The 23,857-nt window shown below is 36.7% G+C and overlaps 1 protein-coding gene across 1 annotated transcript in view; it reads left to right on the top strand.

Annotated features, from left to right (window-relative positions):
- Window positions 1–23,857, top strand: part of PKHD1L1 (PKHD1 like 1) — a 138,011-nt gene that overhangs the window by 55,393 nt on the left and 58,761 nt on the right. The window contains exons 30-48 of the mRNA XM_045181556.2: window positions 840–961; window positions 2,709–2,841; window positions 3,259–3,454; window positions 5,284–5,426; window positions 5,841–5,945; window positions 6,615–6,803; window positions 7,570–7,740; window positions 8,288–8,514; window positions 9,336–10,320; window positions 13,028–13,276; window positions 14,001–14,150; window positions 14,707–14,881; window positions 15,826–15,982; window positions 16,388–16,544; window positions 17,764–17,843; window positions 18,308–18,437; window positions 19,403–19,532; window positions 21,521–21,762; window positions 23,374–23,510. Of these exons, the coding sequence (XP_045037491.2) occupies window positions 840–961; window positions 2,709–2,841; window positions 3,259–3,454; window positions 5,284–5,426; window positions 5,841–5,945; window positions 6,615–6,803; window positions 7,570–7,740; window positions 8,288–8,514; window positions 9,336–10,320; window positions 13,028–13,276; window positions 14,001–14,150; window positions 14,707–14,881; window positions 15,826–15,982; window positions 16,388–16,544; window positions 17,764–17,843; window positions 18,308–18,437; window positions 19,403–19,532; window positions 21,521–21,762; window positions 23,374–23,510 (3,878 nt within the window). The remainder of the gene's footprint in view (window positions 1–839; window positions 962–2,708; window positions 2,842–3,258; window positions 3,455–5,283; window positions 5,427–5,840; window positions 5,946–6,614; window positions 6,804–7,569; window positions 7,741–8,287; window positions 8,515–9,335; window positions 10,321–13,027; window positions 13,277–14,000; window positions 14,151–14,706; window positions 14,882–15,825; window positions 15,983–16,387; window positions 16,545–17,763; window positions 17,844–18,307; window positions 18,438–19,402; window positions 19,533–21,520; window positions 21,763–23,373; window positions 23,511–23,857) is intronic.

Genomic DNA, 23,857 nt, shown 5'->3' with positions numbered 1-23,857 from the left:
AGAAACCGAAGCCTCCCCCATGCAGAACAAAGGAGACTTTCCCTTTAGAAGTCACAGTGATTAAATGGCTGACTAATTCTTTTATATTTTCATGAAACACAAGTCAGGGTGACTGCTTATACTTACATCTTAGGTTATTGAATTAATATCATCAATTATTACTTGTTTCTATAACAAGCTCATCAGTTATGTCAAGATAAGATTTATTAGCTATTATGCTGCTTACCAGCTGTACCATTTGTAACCACAGTCTCAGTGGAGCTACTTGACCCAGAAAAAGTTCTGGGAACGAATCGGAGACAGGAAGGCTGACGCAGACAATGAGAAGTAAATCGCACATTGTGCCTCTTGTTTCATTTTCTTTGTGTTGTGTTGTTTGTTTTATCATGCTTCACTTAGGATATTTTTGCTGGTCTTGAACTTTTGGGCATGTGTTGTATTTTTCTTTTACTTTATTTTATTTCTATTTCGTTGGGATTTTTTTTTTCTTAGTTTTCCTTTTACTTATAGGTATTAAAATTTGAGATTTGGTAAGAGTCTTCATTCTTCCTCATGCCCCGCCCATGGAATGGCTGAGCAACTAGAAACAGCATAATTTCTCTTTTGATAAAGAAGGTGCTAGGGAAAATGATAGTTGCTGCTGGTAATGTCCCCAAGTGATATTGGTTGCAAATCTGTTTTTCATTAAATTGCTTAGCCTAGTTCCTGTACAGTTTCAGACTTCAAAGCTCAGGCTTTGGATAATTAGACCGTTCTTGAATGATGAGTTAGATTGTCACCAAAGTTTCTTTTTGTTCCAGTTAAGCTGCTGTTGTTGGGTTGTTTTTGTCCTTATGCAGGTGGTACTCTTCTGACTCTCTCTGGATTTGGCTTTAATGAACATTCAAAGGTATTAGTTGGAAATGAAAACTGCAATGTGATTGATGGGGATTTGAATAAGATAACCTGCAGAACCCCCAAAGTAAGGCATCTCACTTTATTCATTTATCTGAAATCTGAATTAAGGAAACATCTCAGTGGAGGGTTAAATAAATTACCATATTTACCTAGGAAGTGCAGAGTTTCAGTTAAGCTATGTAACAATTATTTCTTCAACATCTTTCTGTTAATAACCACCTACAAAATATTATTCCATCTTCTAAATACTTAAGATTAACATCATTAAGGAAAACAGACACAAACCAATATTCAACAGTGTGTTCTATTTGAAATAATAGGAGTAGATACAAAGCAAAGAGTAAATACATGGGAAGAGGGTGTTAGAAGGAGTTTCACACAGAGGGTTGATGTCCTGTCAGAGCTTGGAGGATGTGTGGGAGTTGACCAGGCAAAGCAAAGGATAAAAAAAATTTAGTACTAGTAAACAGTTTAAACAACTCAGGGAAGAAAATTTAAACATTTTTAGTTTTTAAAATGGAACATATATCTTAAATGTGTTAAAGTTTCTATTTATTGATGAGAAATGGAATATTCCATTTTAGAACCAATCATTGTTCTTTAATTTTAAAAACAGTGTTAAAAGAAAACAAAGACTCCAGTTTGCTTATGTGCAAAAGAATGGTGAATCCCACCACTAACATTTTTACAAATGTAATAGACTCAGGTGGGAATCATGCAGTTGGAATATGTAGGAAAAGTAAATTTGAGTATACATTGGAGTGATTGTGAAGAGAAATCTGGAGGATAAGTAAATTAAAACTTCCTGTGTTCAAATTATGCCATTAAGTTAAACAATCAGTGTACATTAAGTAATACTAGATATAAAAAGTGTTTTTCCTAATTGGGAATTGTATATGTGTTGTATCAGTAAAAGCACCAATTTTTTTAGGGGTCCAAGTGTTAGTCTTGGATTTTGGAAGTAGGTTAGCTAAAGATACAATAATGCGATTTGTCAGTGAAGAGGAATAAAAATTATATTTGAGTCTATTTTAAGGGCAAAAGGTCAAAACTTTTTGTATCTTGTTTTATCAGTTAGAGAACCACTTGTCCAAAGCAAATTGACTATATTGCTGCGCCTTCAAGAATTCAATAATATAGATCAAAGATGTCAAACTCATATAACTGGGGGCCACATTAGTCTCGAGGTTGCCTTCAAGGGACCGAATGTAATTTCAGCTCCTTAACAGTTAGTGAGTAGTTACACTTACTCAGTCCTAAAATTATTTCAGCCTTTTGAAGGCAACTGCGAAGCTCATGAGGTCCCTGGTGAAAATGAGTTTGACACCCCTGCTGTAGATGCAATTAAATTGGTCAAAACCACTATATCATAGAACTTTGAAGAATTTAAACATGTAACCTACATTTGAAAATAGGACTTTCTAAATATCTAAAAACTGACTCATGCATGACTTTTTACTGTTGTTCAGTTACAGTTGGCCCACCTTTTTCCCCATTGCTCACCCCTGCCCCATCTCCCCCCTCCCACAGTCAACCCCCCTGCCCCATTGTCTGAGCCCATGAGCCCTCTATTTGTGTTCCTTTGCTTGCCCCTTCCCCTTCCTTCCTCTGTTATCCTCCTCCCCCTCCCCTCTGGTCACTGACAGTTTGTTCTTTATTTCCAAGTCTCTGGTTCTATTTTGCTTATGACTTTGATAGAAAACATTTTCAGAAGTTTATTTTGAATAATTCTGTTTGGTGTTAACCACTGGATAGCTTTATCTCAACATTTAACATTTTCTAAATGTTGTATTTTTCTCCTCTTATTTCAGAGAACTGAGGGTACAGTTGATATTTCAGTTATCACCAATGGATTTCAAGCCACAGCAAAGGATGCCTACAGTTACAATTGTTTACAGACCCCAGTTATAACTAATTTTAGTCCCAAAGTACGGACAATATTAGGTAAGAAATTCTTCAATAAGATCACTTATTTGATGTACATAAACCATTTCCAGAAAGGTTTTTGAAACTTTCTCCTGCAGTTTTGTTTCTTAAAGACGAACCAGTCATGAAGTAGTTTTTGAAACCATTGGTTTGGTCGGTTTATTATTTCACTTTGAAAATGCACAATAGGAGAAAAACATTAAGTTTTTAAGAAATAACTTTGCCATCTTTTTTTCCTTGTGAACTGACTAAACATGAATGCTATCTCCATGTGGCAGCTGTCAGCTCTTTCACTGACGTTTCTTTTGCCTCTGAAAGTATTAGGGTTCCCTACATCCAATGGAAGAGATGAGTTGGTTTCCTTAATATGCAAATTGCACACTGCATAATAAGGTGAACCTTTTTGTAAAACTTTTTTTTCATTTTAAATAATAGGAGAAGTTAATTTAACAATTAAGGGTTATAACTTTGGAACTGAACTCACAGAAAGCGTGGAAGTGTATGTTGGAGGAAAATCCTGCCAGGTTCTTCACTGGAACTTCACTGATATTCTATGCCTTTTGCCCAAGTTGTCTCCTGGAAAACATGCTATTCGTGTAGAAGTCAGAAACTGGGGTTTTGCATCAACAAGGTATGGCAATGAGCTTGATGGCATTGTGGAATACCCGGAGCTAATAATGTCAGGATCGGAAAATAAATAGTCATTAACCTTGTAATATTTAGTTGCTTTCTTCACCTTTCTACATCTCCTTTGGCAAAAGGTTCCGAGAATATCTTATAAAGTGAATGTGACTCTTAGTTTTGAGACCAGTACCATTCAGGTTAGGTCATAAGATTCTCTGCAGAACTGGGTTTAAGTACATGTCACACGATGTTTCATTCACTCTGGAAATACTTACCAAACAGTTACTAGGGGGCAGGCACTTGCTCAGTGCTGGATTCAAAGCGGAGAATAAAGAGATGTGTCCCCATCACAGTTGTATTGGGGAGGCAGATTTCACACAGGGGATTATATCAGTGACTTAATTATACATGCGAAAAAGTCTGTGAATAAGAGCTACCTAGTGCTGTAAGAGTATGTAATAGAGAGAGCTCATTTTTCCCGAGGAAAAAGGAAGAGTTCTTTGAAAAGGTGATGATTGAGCCAAGAAATGGGCAGGAGCTGCTCATCTGAAGGAGAGGGTGGATAGGCTCCTTCTCCAACTCTGACTTTTCTTTAAGTAATTGTTTAGTATTTTCTTCTCAAAAAGCTACTTGTTAACTGGTACAATTTTAGTCTGGACATAGGAAGTTACAGATTTAGTATACAGAGAAAAAAAGAGGAAACAGAAATTTAGGGATTAAGAAAAAGCAAGTAAAGCTGACGTCAGCGTGGAAGGAGAAATGATTGCAGCAACTTCTTGTGGGAGGTGCAGGCAGATGAGCAACAGTAAACCTAGACCTTGGAGCTACCTCCTCTCATTCAAAGGGCAGAGCTGTTGGCTTGTGCTTTGGCACAATGATTTAATAAGCAGAATTGACAGCATATTGACCAGGAATCTGGGTTGCAGTTCCAGAAATACCAATTTTGTTATGCTGTCAAAGTAAACAAAGTTAACAGGAAGACTCATTCAAGTTATGGTACGAGCTGGGTTGTGGGAGTCAACCCTATGTCAGATCAGAAAAGCACTGTACATTTTCATGGCCTCTTACACATTGTAGACACATTGTGCGTAACAAAGCAAAATAAATTAAAAACACTTTCACTGAAATAGTGGAAGAGAGATCAGGACAAGTTTCCTACAAACACAGAATGATAAATTCCAATTAATTGCACAAAACTTTTATTACTTATATAAAATATAGGACATTTCATTGCTATTCTTTTTTTAAAAGATTTTATTTATTTATTTTTTAGGGAGAGGGAAAGGGAGGGAGAGAGACATCAATGTATGAGAGAAACATCAATCAGTTGCCTCTCACGTGAGCCTCAACAGGGGACCAGGCGCAACCCAGCATGTGCCCTGATGGGGAATCAAACCAGCAACCTTTCACTTTATGGAATGATGCTCAACAAACTTAGCCACACTGAGCAGGGCTCATTGCTATACTTTTTATAGATAGTGCCGCCTTTATGTTTTACTTCAATGAATATATAAAATATTTTAAAGGATTTTATGTATTGCTGGTGACCTCAGTTCTCATAACCATATTTTCCCCACAATATTTTAAAATAATTTACCTCAAATTCTACCATGGGATTTTCAGAAGTCTATTTTTCATAGTTAGGGAGAAACAATTATCTATATACCATCCAACCAAATTGAGGTTCATGATAATTATATTGATTAGTTTGAAAAACTATTGTCTAATTAAATATTCAATTATTTTATCTTCTTCACTGAATTATATTTTGGCAAAAGTTTTCACCATGGTCCCATGAAAAGCTCATTGAAATGTCTATTAATTTTTCTTTTGCAGAGACAAGTTAAATGCTTCTATACAGTATATTTTGGAAGTAAACAACATGTTTCCACAGAGTGGTTCCTTATATGGGGGAACGGAAATCACCATAATGGGCTTGGGGTTCAGCACAATACCCTTCGAGAACACCGTGCTCTTAGGTGAGACTTTCCTCCTCACAGGACGGTCATTCCATTTTTCCTGGCTTAAAGGGTGTGCTGTATGTAGGTGTAAGTGATCCCACAGATATGCTCGCTAATGGAAGCTTTATCTTTCTATGAGCACATAAAAGGCTTAGTGGTTTTGGTTAAGGTGGTAAAGGAAACTGAATAACTGCTTTTGATTTCCATAAATAGTTATTGAATATTTAATGTGTATAAAACACTTAAAAAGAGGAAGGCCTCGGTTCTAAAAATAATCAGGACTCAAAGATGACTATCAGAAAAATGTACAAAAACATCCTACTATATAATGTGGAGTTCTTGTAGGGCCTTCACTTTTTATTCATTATACTTTATTTCTATAGCTCAAAAAATATTTGAGAACTTTTTTTTACCACATCTTATTTTTTCTAGGGTCCTTCCCTTGCAATGTGACGTCATCGTCATCAGATGTCATAAAATGTACTCTTCCTTCAACAGGGAAGGTGTTCAGGGTTACAAACGATGGGGAAGATTCAGGTATCAGCCATCATTTATGTATTGTAAATAATGGAAGCACTTACCCTGAAATTAATTTGATTTCTACTTATTTTATCCTTCAGAGTTTTCAGAGAATATGCATTAGTTCTTTCTATAATTTGTCAGTGGTATCTCCTTGACATACAGGGCCACAGATAGACTGAATCAATGGTAGTTTTGAGTCTCAAGTCTAGATTTTACAGTTTCCAAGTTCAGTAATGGCTGTTCTGTTTTACTGCAATGTAGAACCTTCTGAATCACTGTAGTCTGTTATCAGTCATGGATTTCTTAATGAATATTCAAATTATATAGATTTTTGTATGCCTCTATGCCTGAGAAAAATTATGCTTAAAGATTCAATGAGCTTTAAAAAATATTTCACCTCATATATCTGAACATGTTGATTGACTTTCTGATTTTTTTTTCAAATTGTCTCTTGATCACCAATTTGTTGTTGTGTGATTTGTTTTTTTCCTTGGCTTCTGTCCTTACTTTTCATGATTTATGTTTATTTTTGTTCCATGTCTCAATTATGCCCATAAAGGTTTTACAATGTTATTTAAAAACATCTCACTAGTGGCTATATAAAAATGCAGTATTTTCTAAGATAATTATTAAGAAGTTCTACTCCTATTTTCTTATAAAATGTGACTCAACTTTTGCTCCCAGTACACGGATTAGGTTACGCCTGGTCACCATCTGTCTTAAATATATCTGTGGGCGACACAGTGTCATGGCGCTGGCGAGCACCCCCCTTCCTTAGGGGAATTGGATACAGCGTTTTCTCCGTCTCCAGTCCTGGAGGTGTGGCTCACGATGGCAAAGGATTTACGAACGGCAGAGAAAAATCTGCATCGGGTATGTTTCCACTTTGCTCAGTGTTGCATTATGCTTCTTTTTTCCAGATATAATAAAAAGATTCTTTGTTTAGATTTAAAATGTTTGTATAAATAATACATACAAATACACAAAATGATTTATTTGGCATTTTATTGCTGTAGTAAACATTCACACATTTATAAGATATTGTAAGTGAAGGTAAGCAAGGTATTTTATGCATTGCTGATGAGTTTCTGATATCAAAAGTATCCTTATTCATTCTGGAAAAATAAACCAATTGAAGCATATATGGAAACAAGCAAAATACAAAGAAAATCGGAATGTATTCTTTTAATCATACCAGTCTGCCAGGAAGTAATGAAATTCTGTTGATGGGAATCGGCTTTAAAATCTGTCTTCATCGTAGGACAAGTCTGTAAAGCGTGCCTTTTAGATGGCTTGTTTTATTCTGTACATGTCGCAGTTTGAAAATTTTTACTCACGAACACGAACTACGTATTTTTTGTTTATTGTTCATTCCATGTTGAGTTGTTCTTTAAAATTTGATAAGTTATGCCAGATACGGTTTTCTAGAAAAGTTAATGCTGTATCTCGTCTTCCTGGAATGTAATTTCATGATACAAGATAGCTTTTTATAGCCAGTGAGTCACTTCCTCACTACTCACTTTCTGTTGAAACATAACAGGCATGAAAAATAAGAAACCTGTCATCTGCGTATGCATTTGAATTATCATTTCAAATTTCTTTTCAAAGATGTAATAAGTGCTTGTATTTATTATGGCAGGTTCATTTTCTTACCGATTTACTTCACCTGGAATCCATTATTATAGCAGCGGGTATGTTGATGATGCTCACTCTATTTTTCTACAAGGAGTCATTAATGTTTTACCAGCTGAAACAAGGCACATTCCCCTGCACCTGTTTGTGGGTAGCACTGAAGCCACATATACTCAAGGTAAGGAAGGGAGTTAAAGACGGAAACCCTGTTACTGAGGTGACCCAGGTATATTCGACCATTCTGGAGTAGGAGGCAGATACCTGGGTCCAATTCTGCCTCTGTCTCTGACTAGCCACATGACCTTGAATAGGTCTGGACTACTGTGAGTAGTATTTATTATATAAAATAAGGATCATATTGATGTTATCCTGCCATTCTCCCAGAGTCTTTGTGTGCCTCAAATAAGATATAATATAAAAAGTGTTCTGATATTCAGTACATGCCTGAAGATACATTAAAATGCGAGGTGATATTTCCCCCATGGGATCTGGCCTTAGACAAATTGGAAATAAGTTAATTTTATATTCACTCTCTACCCTATCACCTTTGTCCAGGTCTTTCTTTTAACTTTGTACTGCCTGGGACCCCTCTTATCTTTAAGAGAAAACAAAAAGGTTTACGAGAATATAAACCACCATGGTCAAAATAAAGAGTAATGCAGTCTGAAAACAGTTGTCCTTTTAGAATATCATCCATGACTTACAGGCAGTTCTTTTGTCTGAAGGAGAACCTGTGAATTTGCACACGGGAAGCTCTGCGGAAGGCTGCCAAGCAACAGAACCCTTGTGTGGCCTGAACAACACCGGGGTTAAAAGTTCAGATACGTTCCTCTTTGAGCTTTCAAGGTGTTTTTCACCCTCTATAAGCAACATTAGTCCTTCTGCTGGAACAGTGAACGAACTGATCACAATTACTGGGCGCGGCTTCAGTAATCTCACATGTGCTAATAAGGTAAGACTGTAAAGATCTCGTTTTTACATCCATATACTCAGTAAGAGGAAGGCATTTTGTCCATAACCTCCTAACTAAATTTCTAACAGCTTTATTAATTCTCATATTTATTTAATATGAGAATTAAATTCTCATATTTAATTCTCATTATTTATTATCATACAATATTAATTTATTGTATGATAATTCGCATATCATACAATTCACCCATTTAAAGTGCATGATCCGGTAGCTTTTAGTACATTCACAATCATGCATCCATCACTCCAGTCAATTTTAGAACATTTAATTACCCCCAAAGGAAGCCTGTAACCCTTAGAAATTCTCCCAATCCCTCCATACCTCCCTGCCCTAAACAGCCACTAATCTGCTTTCTGTCTCTGTGGATTTGCCTATTCTTGTCATTTCTCATAAAAGAATCATCAAAGATATCATTTGTAACCAGCTTTATTTACTAAGCATATTGTTTCCAAGGTTCATCCAGTTGTACCTTGTATCAGGGCTTCATCTCTTTTTATGGCTGAATACTATTCTATTGTGTGGCATACATATTTTGTATATCCATTCACCAGTTCATGGACATTTGGACTGTTTGCCTTTTTGACCATTATGAATAATGTATTTATGAACATTTATGGGCAATCATAATTTGGTTTTGAGATTAATGCAAGATATGCCTTTATCAGTCCCCTAAAACAACTTTGTGTATAAAAATTTGAACTGCAGTAATTTCTTTAAAAAATTTTGTTGCTAATAATACAAAATTTAAGTTTATAATAGAGAAATGTATTGACCTATTTTCATAATCTTTTTACTTTCAGGTTGCAATTGGTGGCTACCCCTGTGTTGTAGAAGAAAGCAGTTCCAGTTCCATTGTATGTCATGTTGACCCTCAAAACTCAATGGATGTTGGCATCAGGGAAATTGTCACTCTAACTGTCTACAACCTGGGCAGTGCCATCAACACCCAGTCCAGTGAATTCGATAGGCGATTTGTACTTTTGCCAAACATCGACGCGGTGTTGCCAAACATGGGATCAACTACAGGAATGACCAGGGTGACCGTAAAAGGCTCTGGGTTCTCAGTTTCTTCAGCAGCCATAGAGGTCCTCATGGGTCGTTTTCCATGCAAAGTTCTATCAGTGAATTATACAACCATTGAATGTGAAACGTCTCCTGCTCCCCACCAGCTTATGACAGTAGAGCTTCAGGTCCATGGAGTGCCTGCCCGATGTCAGGGGAACTGCAGTTTTTCATACTCAGAAAGCATCATTGCTTTTATAACAAGAATCTCTCCAAATTCTGTCACAGGCTCTGTAGAAGCTCTTATTGAAGGAGAAGGTTTTGGCACTATCTTGGAGGACATTGCTGTTTTCATCGGAGACCAACAGTTCAGAGCAATAGATGTTAATGAAAATAACATCACTGTTCTTGTGACTCCTCTCCCAGCTGGACTTCATCCTCTCAGTGTTGTGGTGGGAAGCAAGGGCTTGGCCTGGGGAAACCTGCGTGTTCACAGCCCTGCAGTAGCATCCATCGCACCAACTTCCGGAAGCATCGGTGGTGGAACTACTCTGGTGGTCACAGGAAATGGCTTCCACCCAGGCAACACCACAGTCAGTATTGGGGATGAACCTTGTCAAATTATTTCTGCCAGCTCCAGTGAAGTCTACTGCCGCACCCCAGCAGGGACAGCTGGAAGGGTCAGTGTGAAAATCTTTGTTAATGAAGTCGCTTATCCACCTCTGTCATTTACGTATGCCTTGGAGGATACTCCACTTCTCAGAGAAATTGTCCCAAGTACAGGTATTCCAGTGCCCACCTCTTTATTGTTTTGTTATCTTGATATATTATTGTAATACTTATTAGCATAGAATTGGATTAATATTTATAAATGGTTATTAAGATATATTTTTTTATCTTTTTCTTTAAATTTATTGGGGGTGATATGGATTAATAGGGTTGTATAGATTTCAAGTGTACGTTCCTATGATCGATGATGATCTGCACACCGCAGTGTGTGCCGAGTAAGATTTTTCGATGAGCCCATTTAAAGCAGTTAATACGTGGGATTCAAATTCAGTGTATTTTTACTTCGTGATTAGTTTTTTGTACATTCTTGGGATAAAATTTTTAGTCAAATTCCATCTTCTGTTTTGAAACAAAATCCCCAATTAACTTGACCTAAATTTCAAAATGAAGGAGAAATAGATGGATCTCTATGGGTTAAAATTGGTAATTAATTTATGTCATTAATGTTGATTGATATGGCATAAGAAACACCTGTGAAAATTCACAAATAGTTGATCTTACTAACAGAGAATTTTCCAGAATACCTTTATTGCCATCAAACTACAATTGATTATTAACATAACAATCTTTTTAAAGAGATCATTGGCTCATTTGATTAGAAAAAATAATATAAAATAAAGATGTATTTAATTATTTAGCATGACTCATTTTTTTTCAAAACTAAGGTAGGTTGAGATGTCTTCTTGATCCTCTGTCATTATATGGCTATTTCTGATCATCTTCCAGCTGTTGGAATGGTTATTATCATCTATGTAATACATTCTGGAGAGGCAGCTGTAGTGTAGTGGATGAGAACATGGTCTTTAAAAAAAAATCTTTATCCTGTAACTTTAATTTTTTTATCTAATATATTTTATTGTTGTTCAATTACAGTTGTCTGCGTTTTCCCCCAACCACTCCCCCCCCAACTCCAGGCAAACCCACCTCCCCCCCTTGCTTCCATCCCCCACCCCAGTTTTGTCCATGTGTCCTTTATAGTAGTTCTTGAAAACCCTTCCCCTCATTATCCCCTCCTACCTCCCCTCTGGTTACTGTCAAATTGTTCTTAATTTCTATGTCTCTGGTTATATTTTGCTTGCTTTTTTCTTTTGTTGACTATGTTCCAATTAAAGGTGAGATCATATGGTATTTGTCCCTCACCGCCTGGCTTATTTCACTTAGCATAATGCTCTCCAGTTCCATCCATGCTGTCACAAAGGGTAGGAGCTCCTTCTTTCTTTCTGCTTTGTAGTATTCCATTGTGTAAATGTACCATAGTTTTTTAATCCACTCATTTACTAATCTTGATGCCTAGGTTCAAATCTTGGTTCTTGTACTTTTCACTCGTGAAATTAAACATCATTGATAGGATGTAACTTAGAATGGTACCTTTAGTAAGGAACTCATTAAATGTTAGCTGGTACAAAAAGTCTTTTTTTAATTTATATTACTGGCACATGTGTCAAGTTTGGGTAAGATGTTTTCTCTGCCTTCAAGATGTTTTCTATCGAAATATTCTTTGAGGCATCAAGTTTTTACATTTTTTAAAAAGCAAACATGAACAATAGAAATGGCATACTTTATCCTCATATATTTATAGTCGCTGCAAATGATGAGCTAGATACTGTGTTCCTTATTTCCATGAATCATTTATGTTTCTTCTCTCTCTTTGAATATCTCTTTCAAAACAATATATTCAAAGATATAAGACTGGTAGAAAGTGAGAATTGAGATGTTGTATTTACTGAAGAGATAAGGCAATAGATCACACTTAGAACAACACCTCCATTTGAAAGGTGAAAATGTCAGGTAAATTAAAAATTTAAGACCCCCTAAACATTTTTTAGCTTGTATCTTAAAATTACTCCTAATATGAAATACCTTAATCATATCAGTGGTCTTTAAAATGACAAGGTATATTTCAGTGATCTGTACTGTGATCAATTATATGTGTATTTTTCCTATTACTATTTGAATTAAAATCAAACTACTACTTGGTAACTCTGCATTTGTAACAAGTTATGTTGCTTAATATCTATTCTCTTAATACTTAGGTATGTAGGTCATTAGGATGACCTGTGAAAAATTCCACGTGTTTCATGACCTTAATGCATTTTGTCAAAAGGAGGAAGGAAAGAAACAGAGAGATTGAAGTACTTTGTTCTGTGTACATTTATTCAAGACATCGATATTCATCTACAAGTCCTTTAATTAATTATTTCTGTATTTACTATCTTACACCTAGAAATTTATCTATCATAATTTGTTTTTCAAATTATATCTATGGAAAATATTTGAATTAATAAAATAATTCATCCTCAAAGACTTCCTAATAGCAGGAATGTACCGAAAATTAAAAAACAGTAAGCCCATTCCTAAAAACCAGTAACCCCATTCCTAAAGTTACTCCCCACCCCCTGCTCAGACATTCATACTTCTTAACTCCAGATCTGTTTTCTATTGTACTTTCTTCTCCACCAACCTGAGTTAGTACTAACAACTCAGTAGAATGGACAGAAGGGGCTGGAAAGTAGTGAATGTTGTCATTACTTATTGTTAATATCCAATAGACTGTAATGTATATGATACAACATGTTTTGTTAGTGTTTATATTAGTTTTAAGAACTGGTTATTATTTTGTTTATGGAAGTAAATAGATATATCTTAAATGCATGCATATTAGAATTTAGATATATTTATACTGTTTGCTTTTTTTTTAAAGGTCCACCAGGAACCAAAATTCAAATCACAGGATCTAATTTGGGTACTGATATCTTGGACATCTCGGTGATGATAAATAACATTCGGTGTAATGTGACCATGGTCAATGACAGTGTATTGCAGTGCATCGTTGGAGAGCATGCTGGTGGCACGTTTCCTGTTGTGATGCATCATGGGACAAAAGGCTTTGCTGTGTCCACAGCTGTATTTGCATACCCACTCACCATTCAGAATATTCGCCCAAGCCAAGGTAGTCATGAGCGTGCAGGGACCTACAAATATTTTATATGGTTTCAGTAAATAGTCATCTTATTTACGGAAAAAAAATTCTTCAAACACTGCTAAAATTTGTATTTTTTAGCACAGTAAAATGTTTTTGTTTATGCATCAAATATTTTTAACATTGTAAAATATTTTTGTTTATGCATCAAAGCATGCAAGGGCATTAATTAATCATTTCAAAATATCAATTTAAAGCCTATATTTTTCTTAGTGCTGTTAATTTATTTAAAACTTAACCCTACTTAAAATGGCCCAGGGTATGTGGAAATTTATTTTAAAGTCATGTTTAGACATCACTGGCCTGTAATTGTCTATATAAATATTTTTTATTTGGAAATTATTTTAGTTGTTTAAAATCTTGAGAAAGTATAAACAATGTATTTTTAATTAAAGTTGTAATTTTACATTCATATTTTTACTACTCTGCAATTCTTTGTGTTAATCTCTTTTTTAAAAAGTTTATTTCCTAGTAGTTTAAATAAATGACCAGATGTGACATTTACTCAGTAAAGATTTAAAACACTGCAATAGAGATTCTATTAATATACTATAATATAATATAAACATAATTTCAATAACAAGAATCTTTTCATTAAGCCCAGTTCTACTTCAGATTTTAAAATAAACTTAAGTATAACGTGAAAGAGGTTTTCTTTTGATCAGCTCTGTTTTCCCCTTTATGTCTTCACTAGGGAGCTTTGGTGGAGGTCAGGTTGTGACCGTTACGGGTACCGGGTTTAACCCACAAAATTCCAGAATACTCGTGTGTGGCTCAGAATGTGCTGTTGATAGGCTTAAATCTGATCACACCACATTATTATGTAAAACTCCACCTAATAAAGGTAAGTTGTTGGAAAAAAAGAATGGCAGCTTTTGAGAAATGGTTAATTTGATAAAGATCAGAGTGTACATCTCTTCTTTCAGGTTTTTGTGTTCTTGGAGGCAATTGAGTGACCTTTATAACTGTCCTGATTTTAAGTGATTTCCTCAGAATTTTTTTTGGCATTTATATGTGTTGCAGAATTTATAACATTTGGGTTAATTGCATTGTTTATAACAAATTGTAGTGTTTCAGGTTATCACATAAACTAGTGGTTCTTAGTTTATTAAGCTCGCCAAACATAGGAGGCATTTATAGTTCCTACTGGAGTGTCAGACTTCCCTTGGAGATAGAATGTGTAATGGTTATGAGTGTGAGCTCTGGTAGTGCATTGCCAAGAGGCAAACCCACGCTGTGTCTTTTGGTGAGTTTCAACCTCACTGTGCTTGTATTGATGGCAACTGTAATTGAACAATAAAATTTATACTTAAAAAATGATGAAAAGAAAATGTTTGGGGTTTTGGAAATGAATAGGGAGTGATGGTGGAAGTGTACTCAGAGCCACCCACTTGTCGTAGGCCACGGACCGGAGCAAGCCTGTGACGTGAGTGTGGCCAATGGGAAGGATTTGTCACAGTCCACAATTCCTTTCAACTACACCATGTCGCTGACTCCGCTCATCGCCAGAATATCTCCCAAGAGAGGCAGCACAGCAGGGGGCACCAGACTTACAGTCATGGGATCAGGCTTCAGGTACTGTCTTCCCACACACCTACATCAGTGCCTATTTCCCGACGTCGGCCGTTATGCCTGCTTTCTCATACCAGACAGTGCTTAAATGTAGCCGTGTGGCGTGTACCCATCTGCTCCAAATTCATGCTTGAGGCACATAATAGTAGTAATAGCTAAATTTTACTGAGTATTTAATCTGTGCCAGGTGCCTCCTACCCCACTGAAACTCCCTGCCTTGTTAGATATTTTATCCCATTTTATGGTTAAGACACAAAGATTATGAAGACTAAATAACTTGCCTCAAATCCTAGTAACATCATGAGTATAAGTCACCTTCTTGTTGTACGCTCCCTAATATCTCATCTCCGGCCATGATCTGCTTTGTCGGGTCATTGAAACATCTCTTCATGCATCAGGACCATTTTGTTGTTATGGGCAAGAATCCTTTTTCCTAAAAATATTCATTATTTAGCTCAAATGTATGCACATTTTCATCATTTAAGTGAATAAGGCTGATGTCAAAATGCCAGATCATTCAAGTCATAGAAGGCAATTTTGACTCCTGAAATACTTGTAACTACCTGGGACCTGCATTTGTCCATGGAGATTAAGTTCTCCAGTCTGCGAGGGTGGTGAAAATGTCACGTGGACAAAACGAGCCCTGCACGACTCTTACAAAGGTGTCTGTCTGGAGACCAGCATAGAACCGCTCAGTAAACTGTACCCTGGCAGTTTTCTCTGACACCAGAACACCTTCTAGTTTGTGTAGTTACATTTCCTGGCTTCCTTTTTTTTCTGTTTCCTTTTTTCTGAACAAATATTTTGAAGTTTTACTACTGAAAAATAAGTCACTCTGCACTTTGATGAACCATAGGGTAAGATGATTCATTTTGCTATCATGCATATGTGACCCAGAAATTTGAGAAAAATCATCATTATTTTGTTTCCTCCCTTTTTCTTTACAGTGAAAATATGCAGGATGTTTTCGTCGCCGTAGCTGAAACCAAATGTGATGTTGAGTATTCCAACAAGACGTGTATCATCTGCATGACAAACACCCACAGTCCTTCAGGGTGGGCTCCGGTGCATGTCACCATTGGAAGCGCCGGCATGGCCCGACGGGTAAGACTGCCGCTGGGTGTGGCAACCACAGCAAGGGAGAGCTGGTCTATGGGGGTGAAATGATTGGTAATGAACTTTTTACTTTGTTAATGTCTCCAGAAAATAATGGAGCTATAGCTATTTAAGTTACTATTTAAGGCAATGTATTATTTTTTTTTGCCTATCACTACATTTTTATTATTTGAGATATTTAATTATCTAATTTAATGGTGTAGTAATTGGTAATGGATTTTTCACTTAATTATTACTGTGAAACAAACCTACTGGCAGCTATAAAATATTTAAAGTAGGTTATACTTGTTATTAATGAAAATGTTTATTGTTTTAGATTTCTTCTTCTTTCAGAAGTTGAGTGAAGAATTTTGATAAAACCTCTACACTTAGGTCTCTCATGTACCATTGCAGGATAATGCTGACTTCCTGTATGTGGACACCTGGTCCTCCAACTTCTCCTGGGGCGGAAAGTCTCCTCCCGAGGAAGGGTCCCTGGTTGTCATCACGAAAGGACAGACGATTTTGCTGGATCAAAATACCCCTATTCTGAAAATGTTGCTTATTCAGGGTAAATTTCCAAAACTCTGTTTACTAGACTGCCCATGGACTATTTCTGTAAAGTTAATTTAATCAAAACATTATTATAAACATCTGTAGCTGAACCATGTTTCGAGTATGGAGTGTAGCACTGAGTTCTTTAAAAACTGCATGCTACAGGCATGTGGTATAACTTCATGTGGTATGAAGTTATTTAGTGTGTTTTAATGAAGTGCAGTAGAAAATACCAGAGTATACTGCATTCACGTGAGTAAGAACCTTTGAAAGCTAAATGTTATTTCATGAGATGTTGCTTCACTAACTGTGTGTGGTACGTTCATACGTGTGCATGCCTACCCTTGCCGTGGGTCACAACAGTTAGGAGCTAGTTCCCATCTAGAAAAACACCAGTATAGTGGATCCCAGGCATTGTTAAAGCATAGAAATTTGTACTAAATGAGCCCCCGACTCCCCACGGTTGCCGGGTTGTGACTCTCACCTACGCCTTGAACCTGCTTTCATTGTTACATGGGTTCTTTCTGATTCTTCACTTTCTATTTTAACTATAGAAAACGAAATAGCCAGAACTGTTACAATTGCATGTAAAAGAAACCATCTTTGGCAAGAGTAAAATACTCTGGGCGTCAGTGTATACATTTTGACGTGGGTTTTAGCTGCCCAGAGACTTTTGTATTTTGTTTTTGTTTTAACTTCTGGAATCACAACCATGCTTCTGTTATTTGAAGTTATTAACTATTGGACCCTTGGACAGGTTTTCCTGTCCACAAATTTACATCATTCTTATAAAAAATATTGCAGTACGATCTTTCATAATGCTAATCAGGCTGTAGCTATTGCTAGTGCAAATCAGAGTGTAGAAGTTCAGAGTTAATGTTGGCATTATAATAGCGTCTATAAAAAGTGCTTTTATTTCATTTTAATTGTTTTGATTCTTAATTTATATTTTGTGTCCCTGAGTCTGTGGAGCTAGAATTCCTGTGGCTGACTATTTAACAACATTTAAAATAACCAATGGTCAAGAGAAAATCTGCCCTGAGATCTGATTTTCTACCCTTTCCTGGGTCTTGTCTGAAGTTTTTTATGTTTTATGTTGCCAAAGAGCTGAAGGGCAGTGATGTGCATAGTGACAGCAGATAAGAATAACAAATTAAATTGTAATGTATATCCAAATAAGCAGCGTTTAATGTTGATTTTCTTTGTGATATATTTCAAAATTGCATGACTCCTAGGTGGAAGTCTAATATTTGATGAAGCTGACATTGAACTCCAGGCAGAAAACATCCTGATTACTGATGGAGGTGTTCTTCAGGTATGTGAAAGAACCTGAGGTCTATTCCTTGGTAACCTCTCTCTCTTTTTAAAAATACTATGTGTCAAATAGTTAATTATACTGAACTGTCACAAGTTTATTTTTGTATAAGCCTCCATCATTAGTATAAAATTCTTTTTCTGGGGAAAAGTTTTCCAGGGTATTCATGCTCTTTTGATGAGAAGATAATTGCATATTACAAGAGAGCAGAATTTAAAATAGAATAGGAAAAAAAATTGCTCTGAGATGTGGCTAAAGTCAATCAGCTTACGTTCCAGAGGCCTGGGATAGTGTACTTGGCTGACTGGAAAATTTAAGGTTTATCTTTTGGAAGAAAGATACTGACAATTGAACAATCAATTCTTGAAAGAAAAGGGAGAAAAGGAAAACAATACTTTTGAGTGATTAGAATTGTGGCTGTTGAATTTTAACTTTCTGAATGATGCTCGCACAATCCCTTGCAGATCGGGACGGAAGCATCCCCGTTTCAACACCGGGCGGTCATTACCTTGCATGGGCACCTGCGGTCCCCTGAGCTCCCGGTGTATGGCGCCAAAACGCTGGCCGTGCGTGAGGGCATCCTGGACCTGCATGGTACGGGCCTAAAGGGCTCAGGGAATTGTCTCAGGAGACTGGCCAGGAACCAGAGATAATCATCCTGATCACATTCTCTAAATGAACACTTGGCAAGCTTCTTCTGCCTTGATACATTTCCTTTTTACTTCTTTTTATCACTTCCCTCCATCATCCTGGCCAGGCCAGCCCTGCACAAGATCAAGGCTGACAGCCAAGGTCACTCTTGGGGAAGCCCTTCTGGGCCTTTTCTACATTCTTTCTATGTGCACTTCTAACACCTTCTCCCTAACTCAGCACTCACCACAGTTTGTACTGATGGCCTGCGGGCTCCTCTTGAAACGTAACTATAAATTTATTGTTATACTTTTGTATACCTGTATTCTGGAAAATTATGAGCACATAACAATTTTGATCATGTTTGAGGTATTAAGTTAACTTATTTAAAGGAAGCATGGCATGTTCCTTTTTATATTGAAGTCTTCTCTATTGCAATAATCTGTCTCTTTTATAAATTTAGGGTATATAAACATGATACCCCACTCTGATCATAAATGTCCTTTGTTGTGTTTAATATATACACTAATGGAATTTTCAGGAACTTACACATTTTCTTTGTCTCTAGAGTATCAGTCTAAGCAACTCCTGTCAACAATGACAAAGATAACAGGCTTCTACCTGTTTTATCAATAGCATCATACCACATTTGTGTTAAGTCCATATAAAGAAAAGGGGCATAAATGGAATACATTGGTGCTGAAGGATGTTTTTTAAACTATAGACCCGCACTTATTATTAGAACCCTGATTGTTACTTCTATAAAGTAAGCACTCTACATATTTCTTGTCTGAGAAAGGTACAAAATGCTAGGGTGAAATGAACCTTCCTCAAATTGATTCAACCCAGGAAAAGATTAAAATGAATAAAGCTCTCAATAACCAAGAAACCACAGCTTTAGAAATACTTGGTTCGTGTGTTGGCCTCAGGTCTGCCTGTCCCTGTGGTCTGGACCCGATTGGCACGTACTGCACAGGCAGGGGAAAGGACTTTGACTTTACAAGAAGCGGTAACGTGGAAACCAGGAGATCAGGTTGTGATTGCAAGCACAGGACACAGGTATGATGTCTACTGGGTCTGATATTTCCGATTTGAAAACAGAGATTTTGTTTTTTCTAAGTAAAAGAGGAATGATTCAGAAGGTCCACAACTATTTCATTTAAATGTGAAACTTCTAATGAAAAGACGTGAACAGCCAAATATGTATTTGCCAAATGTTAACACCATGTTAATTACCAGTGTCATTTTCATTGATTGAATTTACAACAAGAAAAATTATTAATTTGAACCTATAAAATAAAAATACAGAGTAAGTCCTCACTTAATGTCGTCGATAGGTTCTGTGGCTTTAAGCAAAACAACGTATAATGAAACCGAATTTTACCATAGGTGAATTGATATTAACAAGAGTTAAGTTCCTATGAAATCTTATCAACATTTTAACAAAAACGACATTGAATGAAATCACGTTATTCAAGGACCTGCTGTACTAATGAAATATTTTGGTTGTTTTTTATGGTTAGGCTTCCATGTAAGTTTTTTTGTTTGAAAAAAGCATTCTGCTATTAAAAGTCATTTGAAAACTTCCGACTTAGAGCTTTGGCTAATGACACTAATGCATGCAAAAATATCAGTGCTTCTTTGTTTGGAGTCAAGAAAGAATGGGGTTGAAAGCAGCAAGTGAACCCTTCCTTATCTTATAACAATGGTTCCCAGGGACCAAACTTATGAGGAATGATGGAATAAAAGGGAAGTAATCATTATAGGATGTGTGATGATTTACATGGCCTTTTAGGTGTCTGGCATTTTATAATTGAAACTGCTTAAGACCCTCAATTTCGATGTAAGGGTATATTTTAGCAAATAAGAAATGGAAGGAAGAAAACCAATATAGCTAACTATATTACACCAGAATGACGATGAGGCAAGGGGGCCAAGAGGACTTTAATTTTGCTTTATTGTTCAAATTATGGGCAACAGCAAAATAGGATATCAGGGAGCAAACAGTAATTTATGACAAAAACCAACTAAATGACGTTAAGGCCGTGACTCAATTTATGATTAAAATTTGAGATGGCATTTTGAGTTTGCCATTTTCTAAGTTAAAAATAGACTTGCAGATGTTAGGAAAAGTTAAATATATACTTAGCTTTGTAAGTGACAATCTTTTTTCCTGCCCTTGCAAGAAACTTCAATTACATAATGGCGAAATAACAGAGTAGCAAATCAACAGGGCTTATTAATAGAAGAGAAAGTCCTCATTTTTAGCTTTTCTGTATGAAAATTAAGAGTAAGTTTAGCATTTAATGTAGAAATATTTAGTTTTAAAAAACAAGAGTTAAGTAGTTTCCCACCGAATCGCATTCATTGTTCACGATTTCATTGGTAAACCCTACTGGAGAGTTCGTAAAGCATTTGGCTAAGAATACAACTTCAGCATCAGTCTGTTGGGTCTAACTCCCGACAATACCACGTGTTAGGCTTGTGGCCATATTATTTCACTTCTCTGGGCTTCAGTAAAATTGGAATGCTATTTATTAGTAGCTATCTTGGAATTACTGTAAGAATTAAATGAGTTATTATGTATAGTGCACTTAGAGAAGAATGTGGCTCAAAAGTAAGTGTAAGTGTTAGCCATTGTTACAAAGGAAGGAAAAGTGCAATTAGGTGCACACAACATGTAAAGTGCTTTTCAGAAAGAAATCTCTATATCCTCTTGATCCAAGGGAATTCAGTAGAGCCCAGCCTAAACCCCCTTTTCATACTGCCCGTGTGATGTTCTAAATGAATAGACCTTTTGACAGTTCTACAGAAATTAGCGAAGCTCTATGAACAAGTTTAGCAATTGGAAAAGATTTCATTGAAAGACACCTGTAAAATTGATTTAGTTGCTCTAAAAATAATAAAATACCATCTTCAAATTTCTCTTCAGAATATTGTAAGACAAAGAAGTTTTCTGTTTCACGGATGGAGTGTTCTAAATAGCATAAAACCATGTTATGTTGATGTATATTGATTTTGAAATTTTTTTGTTGAAATTTTTACAGACACAGCCAAAGAGAGAATGAGAAAAGGACCATTGCATCTGTATCTGCTGATGGAATAAACATAATGCTGGCTGACCCGCTGAACTACACACACTTAGGAATCACTGTCACCCTTCCTGATGGGACCCTGTTTGAGGCAAGGGCAGAAGTTGGAATTCTTACCAGAAATATTTTGATAAGAGGATCTGATAATGTGGAGTGGAATACCAAAATTCCAGCATGTCCTGATGGATTTGACACAGGTAATTTTAGCAGCCATAGTGTGACCACGTAAATGTTTTCAGACTTTGAAAACATATTCCCTGGGGGCAAAATCACCTCCAGTTGTGAACTTTTGGACTATGTTATGCTCTAGTAAAAATACACCCCCTATTTCAGTTATTAAAATGAGAAAGGTTTGTTTCTCATTGATATTACATGTCCAGTATGGGTCAATGGGGGAAGGGGGTCTGCTAATTGTAATTATTCCAGGACCTAGGCTGATGGAAGCTCCATCTCCAAGTGGGCTTCTGTGATCTCTGAGACAGGGCTCAAGATGGCTGGAGAGTTGAGCATTACATTACTTTGGTCCCGAAGGGACAGGCATATGCTATGCTAGCCTTTAAGGAAGTGAGTTAGTGCAAAGCTTGGTATACCCAGAGGTGGACGAGAACTGGATATGATGTTTAAGGTTCTCACGTAAGGGAACCTTAATGCTGTGTCCCACAGTATGCAGCACAATGTATTCTGTGAGTCTTTTAAAAATATTTTACCTAATCACTAATAGCATCACAATTGTATAAGCAGTTGAACAATAATAGATACAGCTCAGATACAGCTTTTTCTTCAATGGGAAGTATAAAAGAAGGCAAAAGTCATTGGATTTAATGTCAAATGACCTACATTCTAATTCTAATTGTCAACCTAGGAAAAGTTCAGGCTGCAGTAAAGGATCAAAATCAAGAATTTGAGCAAAAGGAGTGCCATCTGCAGACACAGATTCGGATAGCAACCCTAACTGCACTCTGAGAACAGAGAAAGGCAGAGTTTAGGAAGGCAACAACCACGGCTTATAATTCTTTTGTACAAGTGAAGGATTGCTGGCTAGATTAGCAGATTGGTTAGTTCCATATGCAAATGCAGGGATGTGGGTGGGGGAGGGGGGCGGAAAGTGAAAGGAGGAAGTCGAGACCGCAGGTGTCCACACAGCAGTTGTTCCTGGATGTTTATGGCTTGGCCTCAAGCTGGGTTTAGCAACAGGGTTAGCAACTTAATAGCAGCCAGAGAACTGAGGCACAAGATGTGCGGGGGGCCTCACATCCTTAACAGCCTGCTGACTGTTCTAAGTGACTCTGGTGCTGATGCTTACTTAGTCCATTCTACTTTATTCCCATCACCAGTGCATCTGCATCAAGTCTCAAAAGGCCCGTTAAACCTAGTTTCAACCTGTTTAACATAAGAATACTTCCTGTTCTGTTTACTTACCAGAGTTGTAAAAATTAAGTGAGATAATGCATATCTAGTGTTATCCAAGTACAAGATTACACTACTTAAGTTAATCCCCAAATCTTGGGGAAAAGCTTCAGAGATAATAAGACAAAATACCTTTATCAGGGTGCATTCAACCATGCAAATGTTTATTTAGCATCTTGGAAAAATACGGTAGTGAGTACTTAACGGAATGCAAAGGTGAACAAGAGACTAGGCACTTACCTCTCTTACTCTCTAGAGGAAGAGATGATGTGAATGCAAATAATTTTGTTACAGAATGAGATTAAAATTTTATGTGAATAAAAATATATAATTATGAGGGAATAAATGTTTATATAATTAGAGCATTTTGACATGGTTTTTCTTGTTTTTTTTTTTTAAAGGTGAATTTGCCACACAGACATGTCTCCAAGGAAAGTTTGGAGAAGAAATAGGAAGCGATCAGTTTGGAGGCTGCATTATGTTTCATGCTCCTGTACCCGGTGCTAACATGGTCACTGGAAGAATAGAGTATGTAGAGGTAAGAGTCACTGTTACTGAATCACAGTGGTTTGCCCAAGGTTATCCATACAATGAATGCGCACTAAGTTCGTGCTGTATGCCAGATGCTAGTTGTAATTGAGTAGAGGAGACACTGTTTTAATACACCTTATTATTCACTCATTTAATCATGCCAAAATTTTGTTTCTCTGTTTTTCTCGTGCTTCACATTAAATTCATCAGCCAGTTCTATGCATTCTGCCCGCACAATAACACACCCTGATCCACTGTCTCTTTCTACCACCTCCCACTGGTCCCTGACCCAAGCTACCTTCACCTCTCGCCTGGACTACTATGATTCTCTCCCAGCTGGTCTCCCTGCTTCCA

Source organism: Desmodus rotundus, chromosome 8, assembly GCF_022682495.2.
Source record: "Desmodus rotundus isolate HL8 chromosome 8, HLdesRot8A.1, whole genome shotgun sequence".
NCBI classification, from domain to species: domain Eukaryota; kingdom Metazoa; phylum Chordata; class Mammalia; order Chiroptera; family Phyllostomidae; genus Desmodus; species Desmodus rotundus.
The sequence above is the reverse complement of the archived record's forward strand: the minus strand, read 5'-3'. Positions and strand labels throughout refer to the sequence as shown.